General features: G+C 45.6%; 1 protein-coding gene across 2 annotated transcripts in view; it reads left to right on the plus strand.

The window, feature by feature from the left end:
• Positions 1-27,285, plus strand: part of PTPRT (protein tyrosine phosphatase receptor type T) — a 1,002,137-nt gene that overhangs the window by 384,636 nt on the left and 590,216 nt on the right. For both annotated transcript variants that reach the window (XM_045528255.1, XM_045528256.1), the window contains exon 6: positions 4,431-4,605. In XM_045528255.1, the coding sequence (XP_045384211.1) occupies positions 4,431-4,605 (175 nt within the window). The remainder of the gene's footprint in view (positions 1-4,430; positions 4,606-27,285) is intronic.

Below are 27,285 nucleotides of genomic sequence, written 5' to 3' on the forward strand. Positions count from 1 at the left end.
CCTTGACCTTCAGCACCTGCCCACCCTGAGCTGCCTTATCTTGACCGATCGTACTCATGGGCTCTTCCCAGCTGGGCTCGTCTCTCTGAACTTGACCTCTGTTTCTCCTTGCTGATGGTCTGTCACGGCGCTGTTTCCTGTCATGACTCTGGGCCCTGTCCCGCTATTGCCTGTTCCCAATATGACAAGTGTGATTATCACAAGGCCTATTTTCCAGAGATTTTATAAGACAACCTTCAATTTCCTATCCTTCAATGGGATAAAGCCTATTGGTTCAGGAGCTAAACAGAAAAAATGTGAATTGTTCAAGGGGACACTCTTAATCCTCTCTAGTTCTGCTAGAATCTGACATCATGAAGAAGAAAGGTATTAATAAATAATACTGGAGGCAACATCAATATAAAATTTAGACTAAACATGAAAAATGAATGTTTTGTATGTAACCACCTTTTTCTCCTGTTTTAGATTCTTATTGCCACTGTAACAAATTCCACAAATGTAATGGCTTAAGACAAAACAAATTCATTCCCTTATAGGTGTGGAGATGAGAAGTCAGAAGTAGGTTTCAATGTGGTAAAATCAAGGTGTGGGTGGGCTACATTCTTTCTAGAGGGTCTAGCAGTGTCTGGAGGCTGCCTGTATTCCTTGACCCTTGGCCCCTTCCTCCTCCTTCAAGCCAGCAGTGGCATCACTCTGACCTCTCCTTCGTCCCATACCTCCTTCTCCTCCTCTGACTCTCCTGCCTCCCTCTTCCACATGTGAGGGACCTTTTGATTACATTGGGCCCAGGTGGATAATCCCAAATGGTCTTCCAATCTCAAGACTCTTAATTTAATCACATCTTTAAAGTCTCTTTTGCGAAGTAAGGTAACATATCCACAGGTTCTGGGGACTAGGATGTGGGTGTCTTTGGGGGGCTGTTATCCTGTCTGTTACACTTTTCATGGCTAATTTCATGGTTAATTTGCAGAGCTCTGCTAACACCAGAATGTGCTCTCATGTGCTAAGTGTTTTACGTGCCTTTTCATTCATTCCTCATAGTAACTTCGTACAGTGGACACTGTTATCAAATCCATTGTATATGTGAGGACACTGAAGCTCAGAGAAATGAAATCACCTGCCAAAGGTTTCGCACACTGGGCATTTGCCCTCGTTTGTTTAATTAGCACTCCCATCCTGTCTTTCCCTAGCTCCATCCCTGTCCTCTTATAGGCATCTAGGTAACTGTGGCCTTCTATGACCACTAGGGGACTAGTCACATCCAGGGGAGGTCACCTTGGATTTGGAAACAGTTGCAGATGAGGAGTTTTATGCCAGATGGGTTTAATTTTTTTTTGGTACATTGTTATTTTTTTCTGCCTAGATTTTTATTTTTTCATCCTTAACAGTCAATATTTTTGTGAACCTCAATTATCTTGATTTTCATAAATCCTATCAAGTAGATGATAAATTCAATCTTCAGTCTGAAGATTCAGGTTTAATGTAGTCCAGGAAAGGGACCTCATGTATCTTGGAGTCTGATTAGCATTCCATTCATTCTGCTTTCTTCTGCAGGAGCACTGATTACTTATATGACGGTTCATTGTCTATTGTCCGTGTTCTTGATCAATTTGCCACTCTCCAGTTCCTTTCATCTTTGCTTTCTTTGCCATCTGGGTTATTTTTTCAAGCCTGTCTTCAGGTCGCTGATTTTCTGCGACATTGGTTCTTCTCTTTACTTGTAATGGCATGTTGGATTCTGGAAATGGCTTTGTTTTTCACAGTTCTCCCCATGGCTCCTCGAGGTTTCTTTCTTAGTACTTTTCCTTATTCACTCTCCTCTTAGCGCATGTTTTATAGAGCCCATGTATTGGCATCACTCGTGGTCTCTCCTTTTTAATCCCTTGGATTTCATGACTGTTCAAAACATCAGATGTCCAAGGCCAAGCCTTATGTCTCCTGGGCTGTGTGGTCGGGCCACATGCTTTTTTGCTTATTTCCCTCCAACCCTCACACAACATTCCTAACTCTACTTCTTCCTCTACCCCACGTTTTTTTTCGGTCCTCATGTAAGAAATTGGGAGCAAAAAGGTGGATCCTGGTGTCACACCTGTTGCTCATGTCATCCTACATTGGGAAATGTGAGCGCTAGAGGCGGGAGAGATTGGGGGAATAGTTAGTCCACATCAGAGCAACACACTTGGGGTTTTAAGGGCAGGAACCGAAGCTGGATGCCCTGCATTCAAATCCCAGCTGTGCAGCTTCCAAGTTGTGCACTCTTGGGCAGGTGATTTCTCTTCTCTGAGCTTCAGCTTCCTCATAAAAACAATGGAGATAAAAAGTGTGCCTACCTTATGAGTTTTCATGAGGAATAAATGAGAAGGCATGTATAACACTTAGCACATAATAGTGCTAAGGTGCTTAAAAAAGAAAGAAAAGATAAAAGTGCTTCTGATGCTATAAATAACTCAGTTCATCTCTACCCAAAGCCTCATCACCCACTCATTCCTAACCCCACAGTGCCTTGTAGGGGAACAGGGGCTCCTTTTGGTGACCCACCTTTTCCGAGGCCCTCCCATACATTCAGTTGATCTCTTCTCCAAATCAGGACACATTCCTTGTGTTTGCCAAAATTTCCTCTACTTCTTCATTGCCCTGTTTGGGGAAGGGGCACTGTGTGTGGTGTCTGGTAGGTCCTCATAGTGGGGTCCAAGTTGTACCAGGTCTTGCAAAGATGCATCCAGGTGTGAGGCAGGTGGTTGACAGTTTCAACTCTAATGACTTTTCTCCTCTTCCATTTCCTTGTATTGGTTTTTGTCTGGTCATATTGGATAGTTCCTGGCAGGGGTGGGAGTTATGGCTGCCTCTCCTACTGCCATGGGTTTTTAAAAAATGCCATTGAGTTTATAATTTTTAAGTATAGAGGCCATATCTGTTTGAGGCAGAAAGCCCAGAGAATGCTAGGACCTTCCTGTCTAGTCTGGAGCAAGTCTCTGCTGGCTGCCCTCTGACAGGGGTCTGGGTTACCCCGTGTTTCTTGCTTCTCGCCCACTGCCCTCATTTGCTGCTGTACAGCTGAGCACCATGGTTCCACCTGCCCCTCAGTCCCCATCCTGAAGGTTCACCGAAGGAGGCGATGGAACATGACAAGGGTGAAAGCAGATTGTGCATGTGGTGAAACTGTTTACTTGGTATAGGAAAGGAAGAGGAAGACTCAGGGTGTAGGAATCATAAGTCATAAGGTTTCCCTAAGTCTGAGCAGACAATTAAAACACTCCACTTCACTTCTGGGTAAAACATATTTGAATTAAGGCAGGAACTGAGGATAAGGTATTGAAGTTTGAAAACCTGGATAAGGGACTCGTTTGTCCTACATATTTATTTAACCTCTCTGGTATTTGAATTCTTCCAAGAAGAGCAGCAGTAACACACCCCAAACAAGGCTGGGAAGATTAAAAAGGAGATTTATATAAAAATACTCAGCTCAGGGGCTGACACATACTGGATGCTCAATAAATATACATTTGAACTGCATCTACACGCATGCGCCCTCCCAGTTGTCATAACTCGAAAGTGTGAAAGGGTCTTGTTCACACTCTGCATATCACTGTTAAAACTCAAGATGCTAAAGACAAAAACCCATGTGCATTCACCTTGATTCTAGAAACATCTACCAAGTTGGGAAGTTTCCAGGCAAGGTTCTGGAGATGAACAGAGGGAAGTCCTGCTTTTGGGGGACTCACAGTCTACAGTGGGAAACACTTGAAGGTGAAAGTGTGTGGAAAGTTTGCACCATACATAAGGGCATGCTGAGCTTCCAGAAAGTGTGTGACAGTCATGGGAACTTGCTAGAGATTGTGGTGAGCTGAGCATGCATTTTCAAGGGAGAGGGGGTGTCCCCAGGGAGACAGGACATTCCAGGCAGAGGAAAGAGCACATGGCAATAAAGAGAGGTGTTGAAAAGCCCCCACCTACTCCCTACCCATGGTGACAGCTTGGTGTGGGTGAGGCTCAGAGGCTCTGGGGGTGGGGCACAGGGCACCAGGTGTGAGGCTGGGGGCCGGGCTATTTATCCTCACTCCATGGGGCTGGCTTTTCATTCGTCAGCCAAGTTTGTGGTGGGTGAATGCTGTGTGTTCTGTACAAGGGATAAAGGAAAATAGGAGGGAAGAAGATTAAGCACTGCTTGCCAACCCCCAATGCAAGCTGAGCTGAGGTGTTTAGAAGGAGCCTTTACCCTCTCTTCTTACCACCAGGCATCTGCCCTCTTGAATCAGCACACCAGCAAAGTTCATTCTTGAGTCAGACCTTTAACCCGCCATGGAAACCCTCTTATAATGGAAAGTCCTGGGCCCCAGGGGGTTGAGGATGGGTGGATCTCCGTGCTGGGGGTCACCTGGGAGCCTGTGACACCATGATTTCTCCTCTCCCTCTCTCCCTCTCTTCTGCAGCAATGGAATGGCAGGGACACGGCCCTCATGGTCACCCGTGTGGTCAACCATAGGCGCTTCTCAGCCACGGTCAGTGTGGCGGACACTGCCCAGCGCAGCGTCAGCAAGTACCGCTGTGTAATTCGCTCAGACGGTGGGTCTGGTGTGTCCAACTACGCGGAGCTGATCGTGAAAGGTGAGTGCCACCAGCCTGTGCCTCTTCCCCAATGGCTGCCATTCCTGGGTCTCCACTGCCCTCCCTGCTCAGCCCTGTGTCTCATCTACTGCATCTTCACCCATCCAGTAGAAGAAGACATGAATTTCCAATCACCCTGCCCTCCTGCCCACAACACAAACCTCCAAAGAGGGGATACTATTGTAAAATCATGCAACATTGCATATTATTCAAAGCTGACTCTCACATACATGAGCCATATGTGTAAGCCCATGGGCTATATAGCACAGACGGCATCCCCAAATTGGGCCTTATTTTGTATTTAAAGTTAGAATGAACAAATGTCCTTGTGTTTTGGTGGCACTTGGTTGCAGTTTTCTCATACTGTTGTTTCCGAGGGATTTTTAATTGAAAACTCAATACGATGACAATATTTTCGCAGGGCTTTTGAAATAAATAATCCCCACCCCACTGCCCTTGATTCAATTCTTTTCAATTTTCTTGTTCTTGCTCACCTTGAGATCCTGTTTACATGCTTTCCATTAAAATATGCACATTGTTTTCTTTTCTACTTCTCTTAAGAAGCTGGATATTCCATTTATTTTTTGAAACCCCATATAGTCTTTGTTATCATGCTTAATGGTCATATACTATTTCATTAAGTGAATTATCCTATTTTTAAAAATCCTCCTGTTTGCAGTCATTTGGGTAATTCCAGGTGCTTTTGTCTTTTCTTTCCTTTGTGTATGTAACAATTAACACCTCACTGCAGTTCTTCTGACAAGAACATTTTTATTCCACTAAACCAGATTATTTCCTTAGGATAAATTCCCTGGAGGTAGACTTGATAGGTCAAAGAATATGAGCATCTTTATGGATTTTTCTTTGTGTTGCAATATTGCTTTTGCAAAAAACGGCTTGACAGTTTACACTGGCAACAGTGGGGTATGGATGTACTAATTTTACCAATGTTATGTTCACTGATTAAAATTTTAATATAGCATAATTTGGTGAGTGAAATAATGAAGCTGTTCGTGTTTTGCCAGCTGTAGAATGACACCCGGTGTGTTTGAAGGAAAAAAGCATTGATCGAGCCCCCAAGGTTCCCCTGAGTTGGTTTCCTTGGTCAAAGGATAGGTTGGCAGGAAAACCCTGGCCTCTTTTTGCTGGCCGTGTGTACCTGGGGGCCTGACCCAACCAGACGGGGGCTTCAGTGTGGGATTCTCTATTCTGCCTGTCTTGACTCTATGGATAGTCACGTAACTGATTATGCGTCATCATTCAGGTCTCAGTACAAATGTCATCATGTCATCCTCTCCTAGAGAACCTCTCTGTCCCCCTCCCCTGCCCTCCTTTCCTGGTGGTCACTATCACGTCACCTTGTCTCCTTTCTACATGGCTCTTATCCCACTTCAAAGTGACAGTTTACCTGTCTTTGTTTACTGGGTGATTTTCCATCTCCCCTTGTAGAATATGAGCTGTATGACAGGAGCGGTGTCATGCTTACTGGAGTGCCTGGAGTGCCTGGTTCTGAGTACATGGAGCCGTGTGACGTGGCCAGTGTTTGACTGTTCTGACCCGCACGATCCATCCTTTCCTAAGGCTCAACCTTAAAGGGAGTTGTGGAATGATGAATGAGTGAACGAGTTATTGGCCTCAACAGGAATTCATTTCATCACCAGAATGCCATGAACCCTTATGCAAAAGATCAACAAATTAGTCTTGAGCAATACAATAGGAAAAAAAATCCATCTTTAAATTTGTTTACATGGAGTGCCATTCATATAGAAAATAAGTCCTCCCTTTGATAGCATGAGACTTGTATCATTGGTTTTTGGGGCTGTAAGATTGGTTTGTGTGATACAGTGGCCTTTGCAGGCTTTTCAGGTGCTCAGTGAATGTGTAGTTTCCTGAGCTGACCCCCTGCAACGCTCCTTCTACCTCTTTTATGAGGTTGGCCTCTCGCACCAACAAATGGAACCAGAAAACTCTTGGTTTATTTTTTTCCCTTGTTCAGTTGCAGAGTAGGGAGCTGTGGGAAGACAAATCCAGAGGCTACTGGGACAGAGAATGTGGTGAAGGATCATTGCCTTTATGTGGAGAAGTAGCCACGGTTTGCCGAGACAGTGGTTTGTCCTTTGCAAGCTGTGCAGCCTCTGCCCCGGGTGCCCAGTCAGGCCAGTTGATATGTCCCCACAGTCCCTGCTGCTCTGAAGCCCCTCACCTGTAGCCCGCCCTGCTCCAGCTTAGGGAGGGGCCAGGTGCTCCAGGTCTCCACAGTGGCAGTGGTGGGTTGGCGCTCCCTGTAAACCGTCTGCTTTTATTATACCTTGATGAGATGCGTCCGTGTTTTTGGCATGGGTAATCACATTTATGAGTGTCCATTTCCCCCCCATTTTAATATTCAGATGGTAGTAAGCTAGGACCTTGGTCCCTTGAATGTGGAGAAGTCCCTTCACATATGTTATCTCATTTTATCCTAATTGCAGCTCTGCACGTTGGTTTTATTTTATGATAACTCATTTTACAGCTGGGAGAACCGGCACAGTTTTAGAAACCGAGGGTCATCCTAAAGAGGCAGAGCTGGAGTCTGACCTGGGTCTTGTTTGTGCTGTTAATATTTCAGCCATACCTGGAGGGCCTGCAGGTTGTGGTCTTGTTGGCACCTGGTATCACAATGTCACGAGTAGTGCCGAAGGGCCCAGAGAGCAGGCAAGCAGCCAGGGCTTGTGGCAGGAGTCCCTGGGCCTGTCTGGCTAACTTAATGTTTTGACCCATGCCTGCCCCTGTCCGACTCTCAGCCAACTTCCAGGTTCCTGGCGAAACATATTTGACCTTTCCCTGCACACACACACACACACACACACACACACACATTCTCCTACAAGCAAAACAAGAAAATAAAAGGCAGGGACACCCAGAAGCAGAGGAAACCGGTCACCCTGGAGAGTGTGCCCAGGGACCCATTCGAAGGCAGCAGACGGGAGCATTTGAGGGAAACTGCCTGATGAAGAATGACTCACTTACCTCTTAAGAGCCCTTTGCCTTTGCTGAGCCAGTATGGTTAAGTACTTAATACTGAAGTATTTGTACTCATAAAAAAAGAAAGAGAGGGAAAAATATTAATCTTCCTACAGAGAAGGGAGAAAATCTGAAAAACAAAGACCAAAAAGAAAAATAAATAAATAAATAAAAGGATTCTCAAAGGTCAAGTGCTGCCCGTGGGATGGGCTGTGGCCCCGATGTCCCCTACCTGAGTGCTGGCAGGTTCATGCATCACCCAGAGGGGAGAGCTGAGGGGCCAGGAGCCACCAGCGACCCTGGGACATCACAGAGGGAAACCATCCCCACGTGGTTTTCCTCCACACAGGTTTCCTCCATTTGGTTCCAAGTCAGAGACAGGAGAGAACTCTGGGGCCGGGATGCTTGGGTTTAATCCCAGCCCCATCTTGTCCCAACTCTGTGACTTCAAATGGGATATAAAGCTCTCAGGACCTCTGCTGGCTCATCTAGGAAGACGAATATGGGATGACTGCCCTTAGAAGGCACTGTGAGCACTGCATGTGATAATGGATGCAGGAGTTCTTAGAACAGTGCCTGCTTTTTGTGCTGTAATGTGTTTTTTAAATAAAATAAATAAATTGCCCATGGGGGTGGAATTTCTTAGGCAAGGAAGTAAAGTGTGTAAAGGGCTCCAAGGGTGGGGACAGGACACCTGACCCAGGTGCCGATGTGATTAGCATCTCTGTGGCCATGGAGGAATCATTTAAGGCCTCTGCAAAGTGGGGTCTGGCCGGTGCTCCTTCCCCATGGAGTGATGTGCTGGGAAGAAGAAAAGTGGGGAGGAAATATAAAAGGGTGGGCTTGGAAACATTTAGGGCAAGGGGTCTGTACAAGTCAGATCTCTGGGTCCCCTCCTGTGTTCACCACCGATGAGTCGGAAAGCTCATGCAGGAGTCTTGGGACAAAGGAAAGGTAGCTGGTCCTGCTTGGGCTCAGCCATGTGGCCACATGGGCCACCCCTTCCCCTGGCATTGCTCATGCAGAACTCTGACCTTGCTGCAGCTGGGAGGTCACCGGGTCCCTCAGCACCCATGGATGCCGGGAGCCGGAGGCCCCAGTGCTGGCTTCCCTGGCAGGTGCTTACACTGAGCGGAGCAGCGGAGGCCCAGGCTGGGTCTCTGTCTCTTCCCAAACAGCCATGTTCACGGCTGGCTGGCTCGCAGCTCCTGTGCGGTCCTGAGATACTAAAGATTGGAGCTCCAGAAGGTGCTGCCTAATTTGAGGGTAGGTAATATCAAATTCTCAGGGTGACACACAGGCTGAAATGAGAGCAAATTGGAATTACTTAATTCCGAAGAGCTGTTTATCGAGTTGTGATAATGTACTTGGATATACATTAGATTACGCTGTAATTGAGGTTTCGCTCAGTTGACAATTCAGCCCTTCAACCTACCTGTTCCAGACCAGTGCTCATAAATGGTCTCATTCTCTCCCCTGTTTCTGGTTTTCCAAGCATCTTCGATTTCAAGGTGTTTTAGCTTGACTCAAGGACATGAGTGTCTTCCACCAAAGTTACACAGGTGTATCTTGATGAAAATTTTCTAATTCATAAAAAGTTTGTTGTTGGGGGTGATTTTTAAACCAGTCTTCTAACTCCATTGAACAACCTACCAGGTGCTCAGAGTACTTGATCAATATGGGAATTATTGCCCAGAAGAAATGTAAAACTGGTGCTGATTGTCAGATGTTCTGGTTTAAATACTGTTGTAACCTCCTCCCAAAGGAGCTTGGTAGGGTCAACAAGAGGAATTGTTGATCTAAACACACATGAGCTTCAATCTCAGTCCTGGCCCCCGGTGCCTGTGCAATTTCAGCAGATCATGTATTCACTCTGGGGCACATTTTCCTCATCTGTGTAATGGAGGTGGACACACATGTTTGGGTCCTTATGCGAAGGAGATGCTATAGCACATGTATGGATCCTAGTCCTAGGTAGGCACCACAGAATTATTTATTTCTGTAACTGCCAGTAATCGTATTTTTACCATTATTATTAAGGAATGTTGCCCAAAGACCTTGTCTATTATTCCTTGTCCTGGCTTAAAGGAATGCTATTTTGTAAGTACTATGGAAATTTAAATTTAGGTCATTGTAAGGTCTCCCTTTTTTGAATTGGGATTGAGGTCATCCAATCCAGCCCATTGGTCAAAATCAGTTGCAGAAATATTTTACTCACATTGCACTGTCTTTTCTTTTTTTTCCCGTTCTTTTCCTTTTTAAAATATTTTTTCCAACATTTAAAAGCTTCTCGGGATTGTATCAGGTTTGGCCACACAGAGCCTGCATTCTGGGATGGCAACAGTGTGTTCCTTGGTGGCCCCATGCTGGTGGCATGTGCTCCACAGTTGACCACTGTCCTAACTTGGCCCATTTCGCTCACTCACTAGTCTGGTTCCTGTAGTGATTTGCATTTACAGACTCTGGTTCAAAGATGGAGTGGCTGGAGTAGCTGCTCACTCCTGTCTTTGTTTCCTTAATAAAGGTTTATTGAGTCCGGCGATATGTCAGTGATGGTCAAGTGGGAAGAATCATGCAAACCTATACCGTGTGGCTGTGCTGTTTGCGTTGGCCGCCTACCACACTACCTCACTAACCCTAACAATGACCCTGTGATGTAGGTGCTGTTAGCTCCCTCCTTTTACTAATGAGGGCGTGAAGACTTGTGCAGCTTTCCAAGGTCACACTGATTATAAGTGGCAAGACTAAGCCTGCCTGAGCCTCAGCCATGCTCTCTTTTATACCACATTCCTTGCAAAATCCAGTAATAGATGCTGCATTTTGGTGTGAACTAAGGAAATACAGTGGATGCAACAACTAATACAGTCTGGGAAAGTCTGGGAGGGCTTCTCAGAGTGGCCCCATCCTATCTGAGTCCTGTGGCCTGGCAGGTTCATGAGCAGGAACAGCCTGGGTCAGTTTTGAGACAAGAGTAGGTGGCATGTTTGAGCCTGGACATGTAGGTAGGGGGACATTTGCAGAGTCTTTGTACTAGAATAGGAGCTGGAGCTTTATTCTGTAGGAATCAGGGCGCTCTGATGGGCCCCCATCCATGGCCTTTGGACAACAGTGCACACACTGTGAGGCTGGATCCTGCTTCCAGCTCTTTCCCTTCCCTGGTCCTGCCTGTGCCCAGTGGAAAATCATTGTGAGGCAGCTGGCTTTGGTGCAGGTTTCAGTCTGTATATGAAAGAAGAGTGAAGGTAAAGTCATATGGGATTGGGCCCTAGAAGCAGACTGGGGGCAGGAGTTCGAGTGCAAGGGGTTTATTTGGGCTGCTAAGAGCTAAGACAGGAAAGGAAGGGCAGCCAATAAAGGGGGCATTTTCAAGCAAGTGACCACTGTGGGCATCTGAAGCTCAACCTACTGGGGAATTCTGGGATTCAGTGTGCAAGGGAGTTGGGTATTTGTACCTTAATCCCCTCCAGTCATTGGTTGAGGGCTGCTCCTGAGGTGTTAATTTTCTGGCTTTACTGTCCTGTCACACAGGCCATAGGGGACCCCCTGAGGCTTTGCAGAAAGCCCACAGCCAGTGAGATTCAGGTAGGACAGTCTGGCAGAGGGAAGTTGGCCTGCAGTCACTGCAGTAACAAAGCCTGAGAGATGGCAATGGGACACACAGCCGCTGCTACAGAGGATCTTGCAGCATTTGTGGCCTCGGAGGTGACCAAGACTGCTGGCTCCTGCCTCGTCAGTGAGAGCAGCTGTGGAGGGCAAGTGCGTGCTAGGAGAAGAGGAAAGCTAGGGCCCGCTGTGAGCACTGTGCTTGGATAGCCACTGGAGCACGCCAAGGCTGCCCTCAGAACTGAACTCTGGGGCGTCCGTTCCTGTTCTCTGCCCATCCTCAGAGGCAAGGGGAGCTGGAGGACGGTAGCACCCAGTGGTTGGAGAGCAGGCTTGGGGTACAAGAGCCTGGGCTGGAATCTGGCCTTTGCCCTGTAAACTCTGCCTTTTAAGTTTATCCAGCACCCACCACCCTCCACCATCTCTATTGACAACACCCTGGAGCAGGGGTCAGCAGACTTCTGTACAGGGCAGAACAGTCAATAGTCTCAGCCTCGGGGGCCCTACAGTCTCTACTGCAACTACTTGGCTCTGCTTTTGTGAAAACAGATGTAGAATATATGTAAATGAGTGAGCATGTGCCAATAAAAGTTTATTTTCAGGCTGGGCGCGGTGGCTCACGCCTGTAATCCTAGCATTCTGGGAGGCCAAGGCGGGCTGATTGTTTGAGCTCAGGAGTTCGAGACCAGCCTGAGCAAGAGCGAGATCCCGTCTCTACTAAAAATAGAAAAAGAAATTATACGGACAGCTAAAAACATATATATAGAGAAAAAATTAGCCGGACATGATGGCGCATGCCTGTAGTCCCAGCTACTCGGGAGGCTGAGGCAGTAGGATCGCTCGAGCCCTGGAGTTTGAGGTTGCTGTGAGCTAGGCTGACACCACAGCACACACTGTAGCCCAGGCAGCAGAGTGAGACTCTGTCTCAAAAAAAAACAAAAAGTTTATTTTCAGAAATAGGCAGAGGGCTGGATTTGGTCCACAGTTTGCTGACCACTGCATGGGACCAAACCCCCTCTCTATTCTACTGTGTGACTCTTCCAGCTTCTTCCCTGCTCCCCTCTTGCCCCACTGAGGTCTGTTCTCTATGTAGCAGCCGGAGGGATAGTTTGAAAACAAGATAAATCATGGCTTTTTCCTGCTCAAAACCCTCCAATATTTCCTATCACACTCAGAATAAAATCCAAACTTTTTAAACATGACCTCTAGATCTGTTCCGTGTTTATCTTTTTGATTCCTTACTTTCCACCCCCATATTTGTCCTCTCATTCTCTTCTCTAGACACATTTGCCTGAACCACACCAAGCTAGTTCTGACCTCAGGACTTTTGCACTTGCTGTTCTATCTTTGCCTGAAATGCCTTTCCTCCAGACAATTATGTAGCTCACTTGTTTTGTTCACTCTAGTCTCTGTTTAGATATCAGCTTCTCAGAGAGAACTACCCCCCCCAACCACCTTATCTAAAATAACACCCCCCTTCACTCCTTCCCATTGTCATTCTGTACCTTAGTACTATGCTTTGGGTTCTTCCTAGTTCTTATGACTACCTGACATTGCCATTGTCATCGATTTGTGCGTCACCATCTTTCCTACTAGAATACAAGCTCCCCAAGGAAGAAGTCTTGCCAGTCTTGTTTCCTGTGGACCCACAGCACCTAGGACAGTGCATAGCGTATAGAAGGTGACAAACACCTGCTATGTCCAATGGGGAGTTCTCAAGTCCTTACCTTACAAGTACATGGCAGCGTTTGAGACACCCCCCCCCCATTTCTTTCTTTTTAAGCCTCGCATCATTGTTTGAGCTCCTGGTTTTCCTTCTACCTCTGAGGAAGTTTTGTCCCCTTTACAGGTGCCTCTTTCTTTATAGTTTCCTTTGTTTTTCCTTCATTCGTTTCTTCCTACTATGGAAGCTGTAAGTTTTGTAATTCCCTGTGTGTGCCTCCTATGCCCTTTCTTTGCCCTACCTTGGTTGCAATGTGGCGGTTAAGGTGACCTGCGGGAGCCGTGTTGCTTATCCAGCCTACCTTAGGATGGTCGTTTAAACACTTTCAGGCCTTCTTTAATGCCTTTTAAAGGAAGGCTTGCCTCAAGGTGAGTTCTACCTATTTCCCCAAGAGTCCCACATACTGGAGTGTATGTGTTCCAACTTCCATCTAAAAGTTTAACAACTTTTTATGTCAGATTTAGCTCCCTGCTCCCATTCCAGGAAGACCCTGTTTCAGAGCAGAGAAACCTCAGCATCTGCATCTTCTCCATAGGTTTCATTCTCCACAGGAAGATATCCCGGTGTTCAAGTTCTTATTTTTTGTCTTTCTTGAGTCATAAGTTTTGTGAATGGGTTGCATCATTTTTTACTATGACTGTTATTGTCAAGAACACACAGGTAGCAAATCAGAGGTCTTGGGTTCAAATTCTGGCTCTGCCTGTATTAGCTATGTGAATTAGAAACATCATTTCCTGATTTGCTAATTATAAAATGGAGTAACAAAGCTAGCTCCCCTAGATTTGGGGGAGGGGTCATGGATAGGGAAATGCTTTGTAAATAAAGTGCTGTGCCTGTAGTAAAGCTCTTCTCCATCAATCTCTGTCATCCCAACATTTGCCAGCTACCTAACCTTGGCCTCTGACTCTCTCACTGTTCAGTAACGTCACCACTAGCTTTTTATGGCAAGAGAAAAATGACCGATGGGAGAAAAGTGGGAAACTTCACTTGAACATATGTGTAGGGGGGAGGCTAACTGGGAGATATTATGTATATTGTATTCCATATGGGCACAAAGACAGGCTTATTTCTAAAAAAGCGTAAATGTGGATAAATAAAACCTGACAAGTATTGGTTTCCTTGAATTATTTTGACTACTTTATCAGCTGCATGCTGATGTGTTGCATTAACACTTTTAACACATTTGGAAATTAAATCAAATGGCAATTGCATTAAATCCTCATTCACTTGGAATATTACCCTCCTGTGTTCAAATGGAAGAATGATCTGAGATATGGAACAAGCTGCAAAGTATGTAGTTAGCTACCATTGGTGGGTCATTTATTGCACACTGGACACTTCACTGGCTATCTTCACATGATTGTATTCAATCCTTACCATGGCCCTTGTTGCAGATGAAGAGGATACTGAAGCCTGATCACCCAGCCTCATCAGAGTCACACAGTCTAGGGCCTGCCGTCTTCCTACTGTAAATGAGACTATTTTCTGATGCTCCTTATGCTAATTTTCCATAATGTTTCATGCTGTGGCAGATACATATGGAATAAGTTCCAACCTCAGCTAAACTCAGTTAAACCATGGGCTCCATATTTGGAAGAAGGCTCAAGATTATTGTCTTTGTCCTCTCACTGGAGCCTACTTCACCTCTGAAATACTGCAACTTCTGCGGGGACCAGTGGTTCTTAACCTAGGGTGACATTTGGCAATATCTGGAGACATTTTTGATTGTCATGACTGGGAAGGAGGTACTGGCAGCTAGTGGGTAGAGCCCAGATATATTGTTAAATATCCCGCAATACACAGCACAACAATCCCTACCATCCCAAAAAAGAATGATCCAGCCCAAAAGGTCAATTGTGTTGGCCAGCCCCAGCCCCACGGGAGGCTGTTTTAACCCTGATGCCCTAGTGTTTATCTGTATCCTGTGGGCCTCTGGCTGGTGGGGCATGAGCTGTGGGAAAAGGAAGACAGAACTGGTGATGTGGTTGTGAAGAAATGATTCTGCTTATCTGAGCCCCAGTATCCCTGTCTGGAAAATGGACATGGACTTCTAGTTTACTCTGACTCTGACCTTTTGCCTTTCCTCCCCCATTTTCCCACTAAACACCTGTGGGGACCCAGTAAAAGGAAGAAGCAGACTAACTCCCCAGAGCCAATATCTGTGAGAAACTCCTGCAAACTTTCAGGCCAACAAGCTGCAAACAGGTGTGCCTCCCTTCTGTTGAGGAGAGTGGTGAAGTAGTTGCCCAGCCAAGGACTAAGTTTCCCAGCCCTCCTTGGTCTTACTAGGGCTATGTGGTTAGCTCTAATGAAAGGAATGTGAGCAGGACTTCTGCATAGTCTATCAAAGAGTTTAAAAATATATTCCTAGATATTTTATTTTCTTTGTTGCTGTTGTGAAAGGTATTGAGTCTTTGATTTGGTTCTCAGTTTGACTGTTGTTGGCATATAGGAATGCTATTGATTTCTGTACATTGATTTTGTAACCTGAGACTTTCCTGAATTTGTTTTTCAATTCCAGTAGTCTCATGGCAGAATCTTTGGGGTTTTCTAGATATAAGATCATATCTTCAGCAAAGAGCAATAGTTTGACCTCTTCTGCCCCCATTTAGATGCTCTTGATTTCCTTCTCTTTTCTGATTGCTCTGGCTAGTACTTTCAGCATTATGTTGAATAGAAGCGGTAATAGAGGGCAACCTTGTCTGGTTCCAGTTCTAAACAGGAATGCTTTCAATTTTCCCCCATTCAGTATGATGTTGGCTGTGTCTTTGTAATATATGGCTTTTATCATTATTAGGCAAGTCCCGTCTATGCCTATTTTGTTAAGCATTCTTATCATTTGGGTATTGAATTTTGTCAAATGCTTTCTCTGCATCTATTGAGAGGATCATATGGTCTTTGTTTTTACTTCTATTTATGTGGTGAATTACATTTATAGATTTGCATATGTTGAACCATCCCTGCATCTCTGGGATGAAGCCCACTTTGTTGCGATGGATTATTTTTTTGATAAGCACCTGAGTTCGATTTACTAGGATTTTTTTTATAATTTTTGCATCTATATTCATAAGGGATGTTGGTCTGTAGTTTCTTTTTTTGTTGTGTCCCCCTTTCTTGGTTTTGGTGTAAGGGTGATCTTGGCTTCATAAAACATATTGGGGAGGATTCCTTCCTTCTTGATGTTGTGGAATAATTTCTGCAGGATAGGCACCAGTTCTTTTTTGTACATCTGGTAAAATTCGAGTGTGAAACCATCTGGTTCAGGACTTTTCTTTTTAGGAATGTTTTTAATGCTGCTTCAACTTTGGTACTTGATATTGGTCTGTTCAGGAATTCTATTTCTTCCTGATTGAGCATAAGGAGGCTGTGTGTTTCTAAGAATTTGTCTATTTCCTCCACATTTTCAAGTTTATGTGCATAGAGGTTTTTATAGTATTCATAGATGATATTTTGTATTTCCGTGGTATCAGTTGTAATAAGACCTCTATGGGGAGAACTACAAAACACTGAGGAAGGAAATAGCAGAGGATGTAAACAGGTGGAAAACTATACCATGCTCATGGGTCAGCAGAATCAACATTGTTAAAATGTCTATACTACCCAAGGTAATCTAGAGATTCAATACAATCCTTATTGAAATGCCAACATCATTTTTCGCAGATCTAGAAAAAATAATTCTATGCTTCATATGGAATCAGAGAAGACCCTGTATAGCAAAAGCAATCTTAAGCAAAAAGAACAAATTGGGAGGCATCAATTTACCATATTTCAAGCTATACTACAAGGCTATGTTAACTAAAACACCATGGTACTGGAATAAGAACAGAGACATAGACCAATGGAACAGAACTGAGAACCCAAATATAAAACCATCCTCATATAGCCATCTAGTCTTTGACAAAGCAGACAAAAACATACACTGGGGAAAAGAATCCTTGTTCAATAAATGGTGCTGGGAAAATTGGATAGCCACATGTAGAAGACTGAAACAAGATCTGCACCTTTCACGTCTCACAAAAATCAACTCACAGTGGACAACAGACTTAAACCTAAGGCATAAAACTGAAGGAATTCTAGAAGAAAATTCTGGAAAAGTGCTTATAGACATTGGCCTAGGCAAAGAATTTATGAAGAAGACCCCAAAGGCAATCACAGCAGCAACAAAAATAAATAAATGGGACCTAATCAAATTAAAAAGCACAGACAATGAAACTATCATGAGAGCAAACAGACAACCTACAGAATGGGAGAAAATATTCGCATGCTACACATCGGATAAAGGGCTGGTAACTAGAATCTATTTAGAACTCACAAAAATCAGCAAGAAAAAAATCAAACAACCCTATCAAAAAGTGGGCAAAGGACATGAACAGAAACTTTTCAAAAGAAGATAGACTAATGGCCAAGAAGCATATGAAAAAATGCTCAACATCTCTAATCATCAGGGAAATGCAAATCAAAACCACAATGAGATATCACTTATCTCCAGTGATAATGGCCTTTATCAAAAAGTCCCAAAACAACAAATGTTGGCGTGGATGTGGAAAGATAGGAACATTCATACACTACCAGTGGGACTGCAAATTAGTACAACCTCTGTGGAAAGTAATATGGAGATACCTCAAAGAGCTACAAGTAGAACTACCATTTGATCCAGCAATCCCATTACTTGGCATCTACCAAAGGAAAAAATCACATTCTATAAAAAAGACATCTGCACTCGAATGTTTATAACAGCACAATTCACAATTGCAAAGATGTGGAAACAACCCAAGTGCCCATCAATACATGAATGGATTAATAAAATGTGGTATATGGATACCATGGAGTTCTGCTTAGCCACAAAAAGCAATGGTTATCTAGCACCTCTTGTATTATCCTGGGTAGAGCTAGAACCCATCCTACTATGTAAAGTATCACAAGAATGGAAAAAGAAGTACCATATTTACTCACCAGCAAATTGGTATTAACTGATAAACAGTTATGTGCACATGTAGTAGTAACATTCATTGGGTGTTGGGAAGATGGGAGGGGGGAGGAGGGGATATACTCACCTAATGGGTGCAGTGTGTACCATCTGGGGGATGGACATGCTTGAAGCTCTGACTCAGGTGGGGCAAAGGCAATATATGCAACCTAAACATTTGTACCCCTATAATATGCTGAAATAAAAAAATTAAAAGAAGAAATAAATAAAAAGACCCCCCCCAATGATGAGTGCAATGCACACTGTCTGGGGAATGGACATGCTTGAAGCTCTGACTCGGGGGGATGGGCTGGACATGGGCAATATATATAACCTGAACTTTTGTACCCCCATAATAAGCTGAAATAAAAAAAAAATTAAAAGTAGGTAGTCATTCCCCACATTGTCTCTTCTGTTTTGGTCAGTTGGATGCAGACACATCCAAGCTCCTAGAAGGGGGAAGAGTCAAAATATTGAATGTGCCTGGGTGCCTGAATCATCTTGTGGAGGAAAACTGTCTGCTAAGCAAGCCTGCTATTTAAGCGATAATAAACTATTATTGTGTTAAGCTACTAAGCCTTAGGGTTTATTTGTTATAACAGCTAGTGTTATCCTAGTTAATATAAATTGGATCAAGAAAAGCCATTAGCAACCTCCCTAGGCTTAACCTCTTGAATCAAAGCTTTCTACCTTACCTGAAAGCAGATGGGGAGATACTTCTTCCTCTCCCACTGATATTGGGTTCAAAGTTCCAAATTTTGTAAAATCTGAAAGCTAGACAATTATCCTTTTTTGCCAGGTGTTGATGTTTTTAAAGATTAAAAAAAGTCTCTACCCAGATGTTATATTTTGGTGTAGACTCTACAAATTCCAGAACAATGGTGGGCAGAAAGTATGTGTTTTATATTAAGGAAAGGGGCAGGGGAGGACTTTGGCTGTGGCCTGTGATCCTCAGGAACTGCCAGTTGTGGCAACTTGGAAGTCCAGTCCAGAAAGGCGGGTCTTGCACTAGGACTGGTGATCCTCCCATCAGGTAGGACCTGGCACACTAGGTAGGGTGTCCAGGAAAACAGTCCAAGGTAGCCCAGCTGGTAGTGGGAGCTGTCCTTGTGCACAGACTCATCCAACATGCCATTCCAAGCTGGTTCACCTGCCCATGGCACTAGTGATTCTATCTGGGGGTGGGTGGGTTTGGAAAAGGAGGTGCAGGAAAGCATTTTTTACTTCCCAGGAAAGCACCACCAATCAGTTGAAAGGATTCTCATGAAGACACATTTAAAAAACAAAATGGGAGCAGTTAGCAAGAGGCAGATGCCAAAAATCAGTATCTCAGCAATTGGGGTGGCAGTGGGTTCCCAGTGCAATCAGTGAGGTTCGTTATGCCCACGTTGCATTGTTTTCAAACTCCACGCACATCCCCTGCTCAAGATGTGCTCAATCCTGGTCCAGGGAGCTCAGACCCAGTGTGCTTAGGGGGAGAGGTTTACCTGAGAAGAGATGGAACCTCCACTCTGTCGCTAATTGGACTTAAGTGACCATTTCTCATGGCCTCAGCTTCACTATTTGTCAAAAGAAAGTGTTGTATTACACAGCTGGGGTTCAAACTTATTCCTCCCGTAAACAATGTAATGCCTTCCTAAAATAGTACGAAAAACAAATGATGTAGTTCTGCAGAATCGTGGGGCTCCTAGAATAGTATAAAATCTCTGTATCCGCCCTACCTGGATGGGTGGATTTCTTTGTTTCTTTGAAGTTTTTTTTTTCCTTAACCCATATGATCCTTCTCCTTTTTCATGCTTTCCTAAACCTAGTAGAAAAGGGGGCTAGGATTTAGCCTCTTTTCTTTTAAAATGAAATGTGCTCGCACCAGCTTTTCATTATTAATCAGAGTAGCATGCCTGTTGCTTTATATGTGTATCCAGGGGCAGATGTGACTCGCTTTCAACCCAATAAATGGAGACTGTTCCTTTCTGACGGAATACGGCCGGGTGTAGGGAGCAGGCAGTTATTGGCAGAGCAGGCGGATTGTCTGTTCTCAGTGAGGGAAAGCCCTGTGTTTGAGTTAATCAGCGGCAAAATGTGCTCTGTGGTTTGCTCTTTTCATCTCACGCACACGTGAATGAGGAGCTGCTGGGGCCCCGGCAAGACAGGGCTGCGATTTCCTGTGTCTGAGCCAGGAGTTGGAAATGCTCTTCCTAAGGGAAGGTAGAGAGGCTGCCCTTGAGACTTGCACAAGCAGGGCTGGATTTCAATCTTGGTTCTGCTTTTTTTTGCTGTTGAATGAAACTCTGCAAGTGACTGAGCCTCAGTTTCTCCATCTGTGAAAAGGGACAGAATGATGTCACTTGCCTCATATTTTCTGAGGCTCAGTGAAATAAAGCGTGGAAATCACAGAATGTGAGACCTACTTTAAACCAGCTGAGAAAGTTCAAAGACTCACGTGACAATGTTATTTGTCCTCTGTACCATATAGTTTTCCTCTGGACAGGCAGAAAGGCTATGCCTCCCAGCTCCCTTCATGCGAGTGGGGCCAGAGGAACATGTGCCGAAGTGATATATGCTCCTTTCAGGCCAGGCCCATAAAACATCTCCCATGTGGAGCCCCTCTCTTTCCCCTCTTACTGCTGTGACATTGGAGACCACGTGTCAGGCCAGGCAGCATCTCCAGATAGAAGCCTGGGGCGCTGCATGACTGTGTGGAGTTGAGCACAGCCACTCCCCACCCAATAACCTCTCCGGGATGTGATATGAGGGAGCAAAAGCTAACCAGTCGTGACTTGTCCAACTCATGAGGGTGGGCCAGAACGAATAGAAACATCATTCTGGCCACCTATATGGGGGACAGACACTCAGAGCCTCTGGATAGTGCCACAGTTCCCACTTGACATTTTGCAGGAGTATAACAGTGACCAGAATAGAGGGTTTGCTGAGTCTAGACTCATCGCAAGGCAAGTTAGCTGATTCTTTCTGCCCAATGCCATTGGGACTAACACATCTGAAGGCCTGGTCCTTCTCTCTGGGCATTGCTGCCACAGGCACATCTGTACTCATCCCTGTGACTTTTCTTCTGTGAATCACCCCTGTGAGCTGACCATCCCTTTTGTTCTCCACTATTTTCTCCTATTTAGGTTAATGCAGTCTTTAAGTGAGCAACAAAGTTTGCAGGCGTGCGGACAAGGCTGACTCTTCCAGATATATTTGCACGTGTCTGCTGAGTGCCAGTCTTAGCTGACTTTATTCCATGACTTCTGCAGTTTTCTGGGTATTACCTGTACCTAGGGTCTCTGCCCTTCCCACCCCATCCTTTCCCACTCTCCCTTATACAGCCATGACTGTAGGACTCCTGATCGACCACTGGTCCCTGATGTCATCAATGAACTGTTCCACTATCTTCAGAAGTCAAAGAAAAGACAGCTCATGGATATACCAATAGTGATTGTCTTTGCACAAGAGGGCTCATGCCACGTGTTCCTGGGGGTGTATCTGAGAAAAGCTCCCCAATCCCAAATTTATCTGCAACCAAGATGCCAGCAGAAGTTGCCCTCTCTTTTGAGATTGGGGTGGAATTAGCTCTTACATTTTTGCATATTCCTAGGAGCTTATACTCTTAAGGTCACTTCTGACATTACCTGGTTTCCATTCCTGCTGACTTTCCACCTCAATTACTTCTCATTCTTTACACCTTCTGTCTGCTCTGCACCATCCAAATTTGGAACTCAGCTCCCTTTCCTTAATATTTCTTCATCAATTCCCCAACACACACACACAAACACACACAGACACACTCAAGTTCTTTGTGCTGTTGCAGACTTTTGAGGATTTAGGGCAATGGGTTTATAGCACAGAAATGCAAATGCCCCCAAAAAGGATATGAGGAATCTCCACTCATACAGGTGTCCTGGCCACTCCATCAAGAAGTTCTTGGTGGCAGCTGTGGCCTCCTGCCATGTTTGCCTGGCTGTTCCCTTCTCTTCCCTCCCTGGAGGCTCTCTGCAAGAGCAGTCTGGCAGCAGACAGTTGCCTTGGGACCTGTTTGCACAGCTCATTTCTGCCAGCCCCGCTTGCCAGTTCTTCCCCCACTGGTTTTGGATTAATTCCCTCTAGCAGATACACGACTCTCCCCTGCCTTTCTCTTATCTCAGAAGCATGGCCCCCTTTCACTGCCAGGATGGATTCTACCCTTGCCTCAGCCCTTGACATCTGGCTGGGTCTGGACATCTCTGCCCACACAAGCGCTTATGTCCTGCCAAAGTGTGTGGTTATTGACAAAGTCAAGGGCAGAAGACTCAGCAGGTGCTGCACTGAGCCTGAGGATGGAGGTGGGGGCCTGTTCTTGCCTGGACCCTCTCAGGGGTGAGTGGCAGACCCCAGCTCCAACTGGATAAAGCCCCAGAGGGAGGTTGTGGGCAGATGTCCCTGGAATGCCCAGGCATGGAAGTATCTCTATGTGGAGCCACATCCCAGGGCTCACATGGGCATCTGGGGCTCTGTCTGCTCTCTTCACTTCCTGTTCTGTATTCTTCCTCGTCGCTATTATTTTCCTTCATGCTCACAGGGCCAGTTGGGGGCTGGCAGCTCCAGGTCCACACCTTCTGGTCTAACAACCTCAAGGCTAAGAGGGTTATATCTCTCTGTGGGTGAATACCAGTCCCAGGAAAGGACTTTGCCCACCCCTGCCTGGGTCGAGCTGCCAGTGCTAAGCTAGCCATTCTGCCCAGTCAATCATGCGCCCAATTCTGCTGCTAGAGAGTGAGGAACCAGGCCCTGCAGGGAGGTGCAATGTGGGGCAGGAGCCCTTTCCCATAAGAGGTATTCTGGGCAGACAAGCAGGATGGGTAGAGGTGGGGCTCCCCTGGTGTATGTCCCTACCTGCTGGGGCTCCCTCTAGTAGCCAGGGAAGGGCATCGGCCACATGGAGATTTAGGACTGATTAGTAGGTTGTGGTCTGCAGGTACCCCCTGGTTTCAGGCTTATAGAACAATGGGAATGATCTGCTTTACATTTTTGCTGTAATGAGTTTCACACTGGTGGAAGGCCACTTTAGCACCAAGCATGTCCAGAACTGAGTTGCATATCTGCTGTCTGTCCCTCTTGGAGTGTTAGTCCCACTTGGCTTCTCTCTTTCTCTGTTCCTGTGCTCCTCACTTGCTGTCTCCCTTTCCCCATCCTCTGCCCTCCTCCTGTACAGGTGCACCCAGCTCTGCCCCTAACTCTCTCTCTCCACCTTTCCTAGGCGTCCAAAAAGTCATGAACAGGTAACTGGGCTCACCACTGCTGTGCTTATTTATGTTCTGTCATACTGACATTCCCTCCTAAAAAACACAGCTCCTCTTCTTCCTTCCTCTTCCTCCTCTCTTCCCTCGGCCCTCTCCCCTTCTTACTCCCTGTGGTTCCTGCTGTCTTCCTCGCTCTCTTTTGTTACTTGTTAATGCCTTGTTACATGCCAGTGCTCTGGGTGACACCAGCCTTGTCCACTCCAATGGAGTTGCTGGCCATGGTTCCTCCAGACTCTGATACCGCAGGCCAGCAGTGGGACCTGCACAAATGTGTGACGTTCTCGTCTTCCTGCTGTTCTCTGATCAAGGACAGCAAACAATTAGTACCATTTGTGTCTTTGTTAAACCAGTTTAGAAATATACACTCGGACAGCACCATGGCAATCTCCAGTGTCTCCTATTAATTGATTGATCATTGAGGCAAATATTTATTAAAAATCTGTTATGTCCCAGCCACGTGGATACACCAAAGAGCCGCGTGGGTCAGGGGTTCTAGCACCTTAAATCATATATTTTAGTGGAGGAGAACAGAGAGAAGTCAGTTAATAAGTGAGATCATTTTAAAGAGTGATAGAATGTTCTTAATTCTGTCAATAGTGGATGCTTTATGGACAGGGGCTGCTTGAATATAATCCGATGTCCCCAAAGCAAGCCACAGGATGACTTGCATTTGGATCCCAGCTCTGCCACTCACCACATGGGACTGGGACATGCCACACCCAAGGCCTCTGCAAGCCTATTGTCCCATCTACAAAATGAGCCCAAAGAGGTTGACCTGTTGGGTTGGTTGTGAGGTGTAAGTGAGACAATGTGGCCAGGACAGTGGTTGGCAGCTCCCCACCCACGGGGGTGACACCAGCCCCCTCCCTGGCCCTTTTGCACAAGGTGGGGATAAGGACCTGTGAATGCAATGATTAGGTGACTTCAACTTGCCACCCCTAAGGCTGCTAACCCATACAAATTCAATCTAGTGTTTCTCAGTGCTGCTCTAACAAATCACCACAAACTAGGTGGCTTAAAGCAACAGTAATTTATTCTTTCAGAGTTCTGGAGGCCAGAACTCCCAAAGCAAAGTGTTGGCAGGGTTGGTTCCTTCTGGGGGCTCTGAGGGCGAACCTGTCCCTTGCCCCTCTCCTAGAGTCTGCTGGCTGTTGGTGATCCTCAGTGTTCCTTGGCTTGTAGACACATCACTCTGATCTCTGCCTCTGTCATCACATGGCTGCCTTCTGTGTGTGTGTGTCTCTGTGTCCAAATGTCCCTCATCCTATAAGGAAGCTGGGCATTGATTCAGGGGCCACCTTTTTCCAGTATGACTTCATCTTAACTTGATTACATTTGAAAAGACCCTATTTCCAAATAAGGTCACATTCATAGGTACTGGAGGTTAGGACTTAAACATATCTTTCTGGCTGACACAATTCAACCCACATAGCACCCATACGTATAGATTTTAGAGATTTCGATATCTCCCTCCCAAGTCCTTCTGAACTATTCTCGTGTGTCTTTGCTCCTGAAGAATTCAGCCACCTCCTTTTAGGATGAAAACCAGAGGTGCGTGTCTTCCCTCTGTGAGCAGTAGCCAAAGACTTACCTGGGAGGTGAGAGCAGACAAGAGGGTTATGAGAGGAGGCTGGGGGCTGGTCCTTTAGTTTCCTCCTTCCATCTCTGCTCCTCTTTTGGGTCTTTTCTGTATCCTACTGCCATATCAGAGCCTGCCCCTTCCCTTCCCAGGGCCCTACTGCCCACAGAAGGAGGCCCCATCCATAAACTGGACCCTGTGTTTCTCTCTAGCCATAGTTCTCAAAAACCCCTTCCACAAGCCCCCTTTCTGGACCATACCAGACAGACTTTAGTTCCCCCGTGGCCACTGCTGGGCAGTGACATCGCTGCTCACACACCCTATCATTGTGTTTGCTTTCTGGCCTTCTAATTCTGCCGTGAGCACCCTTGCCAACCAAGGTGACCTCTCCAGACTGCACATCATGTACCAAGTATGCCAAGGTTACTAGATGTTGGGCTCCACGAGGGCAGACACTGGCTCTGTGCTTGTTCATCCTGTGTCTCTAGTGCTTGGCACATGGTAGCCACTCAGTGGACATTGGTTGCATAAACACGAGATCGCAAGACTTTGATAGTTCTCCATTGCTCACTGCCTCCTTGGGGAAGTGGGCAAAGCCCTTCACAATCGCTTTTCTTACAGACCTTTACGTGGCACCCTGGGCTGGAAACCAGCCAAAATATTTACAGTCAGCCTCCGTGCCTTTGCTCATGCTGTTCTTTTCCTTTGTAACATCTTTCCCTACTTTGTCAGCCCTTTCATTGCTCAGCCCAAGCATTTCTCATCCACGGAAGCCTTGCCTGGCAATCTTCCCCACCATTGTAAACTGTATTAGGTGCACCCAAATCAAGAACATGAATCCTTACTAGACTCCAGTCTCTTTGAAGGCAAGGGCTGTGTCCAATTCATCTCTTTCTTCCCAGCATCTGTGTATGGGAGGAACTCTGTTGGTGGCTGCTCCCATGCAGTCAGATAGCTCTTTAATGTACACAAAATGATGAGGATGCCCCAACTCATAATTATTATGATTTTCATTTTCTAAGTAAAAAATCAGAGACTCAGATTAAGTGATCTGGTTAAGGACACACAGCTAGAGTGGAGCTGGTGGGGAGAGTGGCTCCAACTTCTCCTGGGGGTAGCACACACTCAGGCACAAAGCTGAGCAAATGCAAAGGTGTGGGCAGCACACGGAGAGGCACGGAAGGCTCGGGGGCAGGCCTGGCTCTGGGCCATGACCTTGGGAAACTGTGGGCAGGAGGAGCTGCAGGCTCGGCCTTCACTGAGATTCTTGGGAGACTTCTGTTCTAATTGCTCTTTTCAAGTGTTGTGCGTGCAGTTCAATGTGTGGGGGACATAGTGTTTGTAGCAACTGCTAATGACAGGGCTACTAAAAAAGACTGTCTATTTTTGGAGTTAAGCTTGAGCCTAAAAGAAATAAAAATAAACACTGAGTTTTTTTTTTTTAAGAAAAATATGTAGAAAGAAATCAATTCCATCTCAAAACGTTCTTCCTCCTACTCAGGGTGGATTAGGGATTTAATCTAGAATCGGAGGTCAAGGGCCCTGGGTTTGAGTCCTGGCCCTGTCACAAACTCACTTCTCTGTAGGATGCCACCTCCTCCAATTCTTGCAGGTCCCAAGGACAGCTATGGAGTCAGACCTGGCCTAGCTGAAGCCTTTTCCTTCTTCGCTAGTCACAGCTGGCCTCATCACAGTTCTTAGAGTCAGTCTTGACCAGGCAGTAGAGGGTAACCTTTCCCAGGGCCACTCCCAAGTAGCAGACTCCAAATAGTGCCTATCCACCACCCCACCCTCACCTGAGCTTCAGGAAAGCATTAGCAAATACCATGACTGATAGTAACGATGATACTAATGTTGATAACCACTAATATTTTCTGAGACATTGCTATGTGCCAAGTTCTTGCTGGGCACTTCTGGAAAATTGCATTGTTGTTCTGCAAAGATTCATTCTTTCTGATCCCTCTGCATGATCAGAGTGCACTTCCTGATTGATTTTGACAAAGCCCCATTGACCTTGAGCTTGGCACTTGGCCATGTGACTCAATTTGACCAGCGTGGCCAGAAAGAATGGTGTGCCCATTCCAAGAAGAGATTTCGAGAGGTGTGTGTTTCTGTTCCCTCTCTTGTTCACTGCCATCCCTCATTAGAAGAACTTGTCCCTTGGCAGAAGCTGCCCCTTTAACCTAGTTCCTGGAATGAAAGGCATAAAGGAACAGGTTTCAACCCAGCTTGGAGCCAAGCCTGGCCAAGCCACAACTGATTCATAGACCTGAGAACAAGAAATAAAGGGCTGTATACGTCATCAAGGTCTGGGGTTGTTTGTTACTGCAGCAAAAGCTGAGTAATACAGCACTTTACAAAGATGATCTTAGATAAGTCTTAGAGCAAATTATGTGAGGTAGCTATGTTATACCCCATTTTATACAGGGTTGTGCTGGATTCTCTTCTTCTAGGACCTTGCCAAGCTCTGATCTTTTATAATCCTAAACCTTGGGACCTGGCAACATTAGCTCTCCATTAGGTTGTCATCAGT

This window comes from Lemur catta, chromosome 17 (assembly GCF_020740605.2).
Source record: "Lemur catta isolate mLemCat1 chromosome 17, mLemCat1.pri, whole genome shotgun sequence".
Lineage (NCBI taxonomy): Eukaryota > Metazoa > Chordata > Mammalia > Primates > Lemuridae > Lemur > Lemur catta.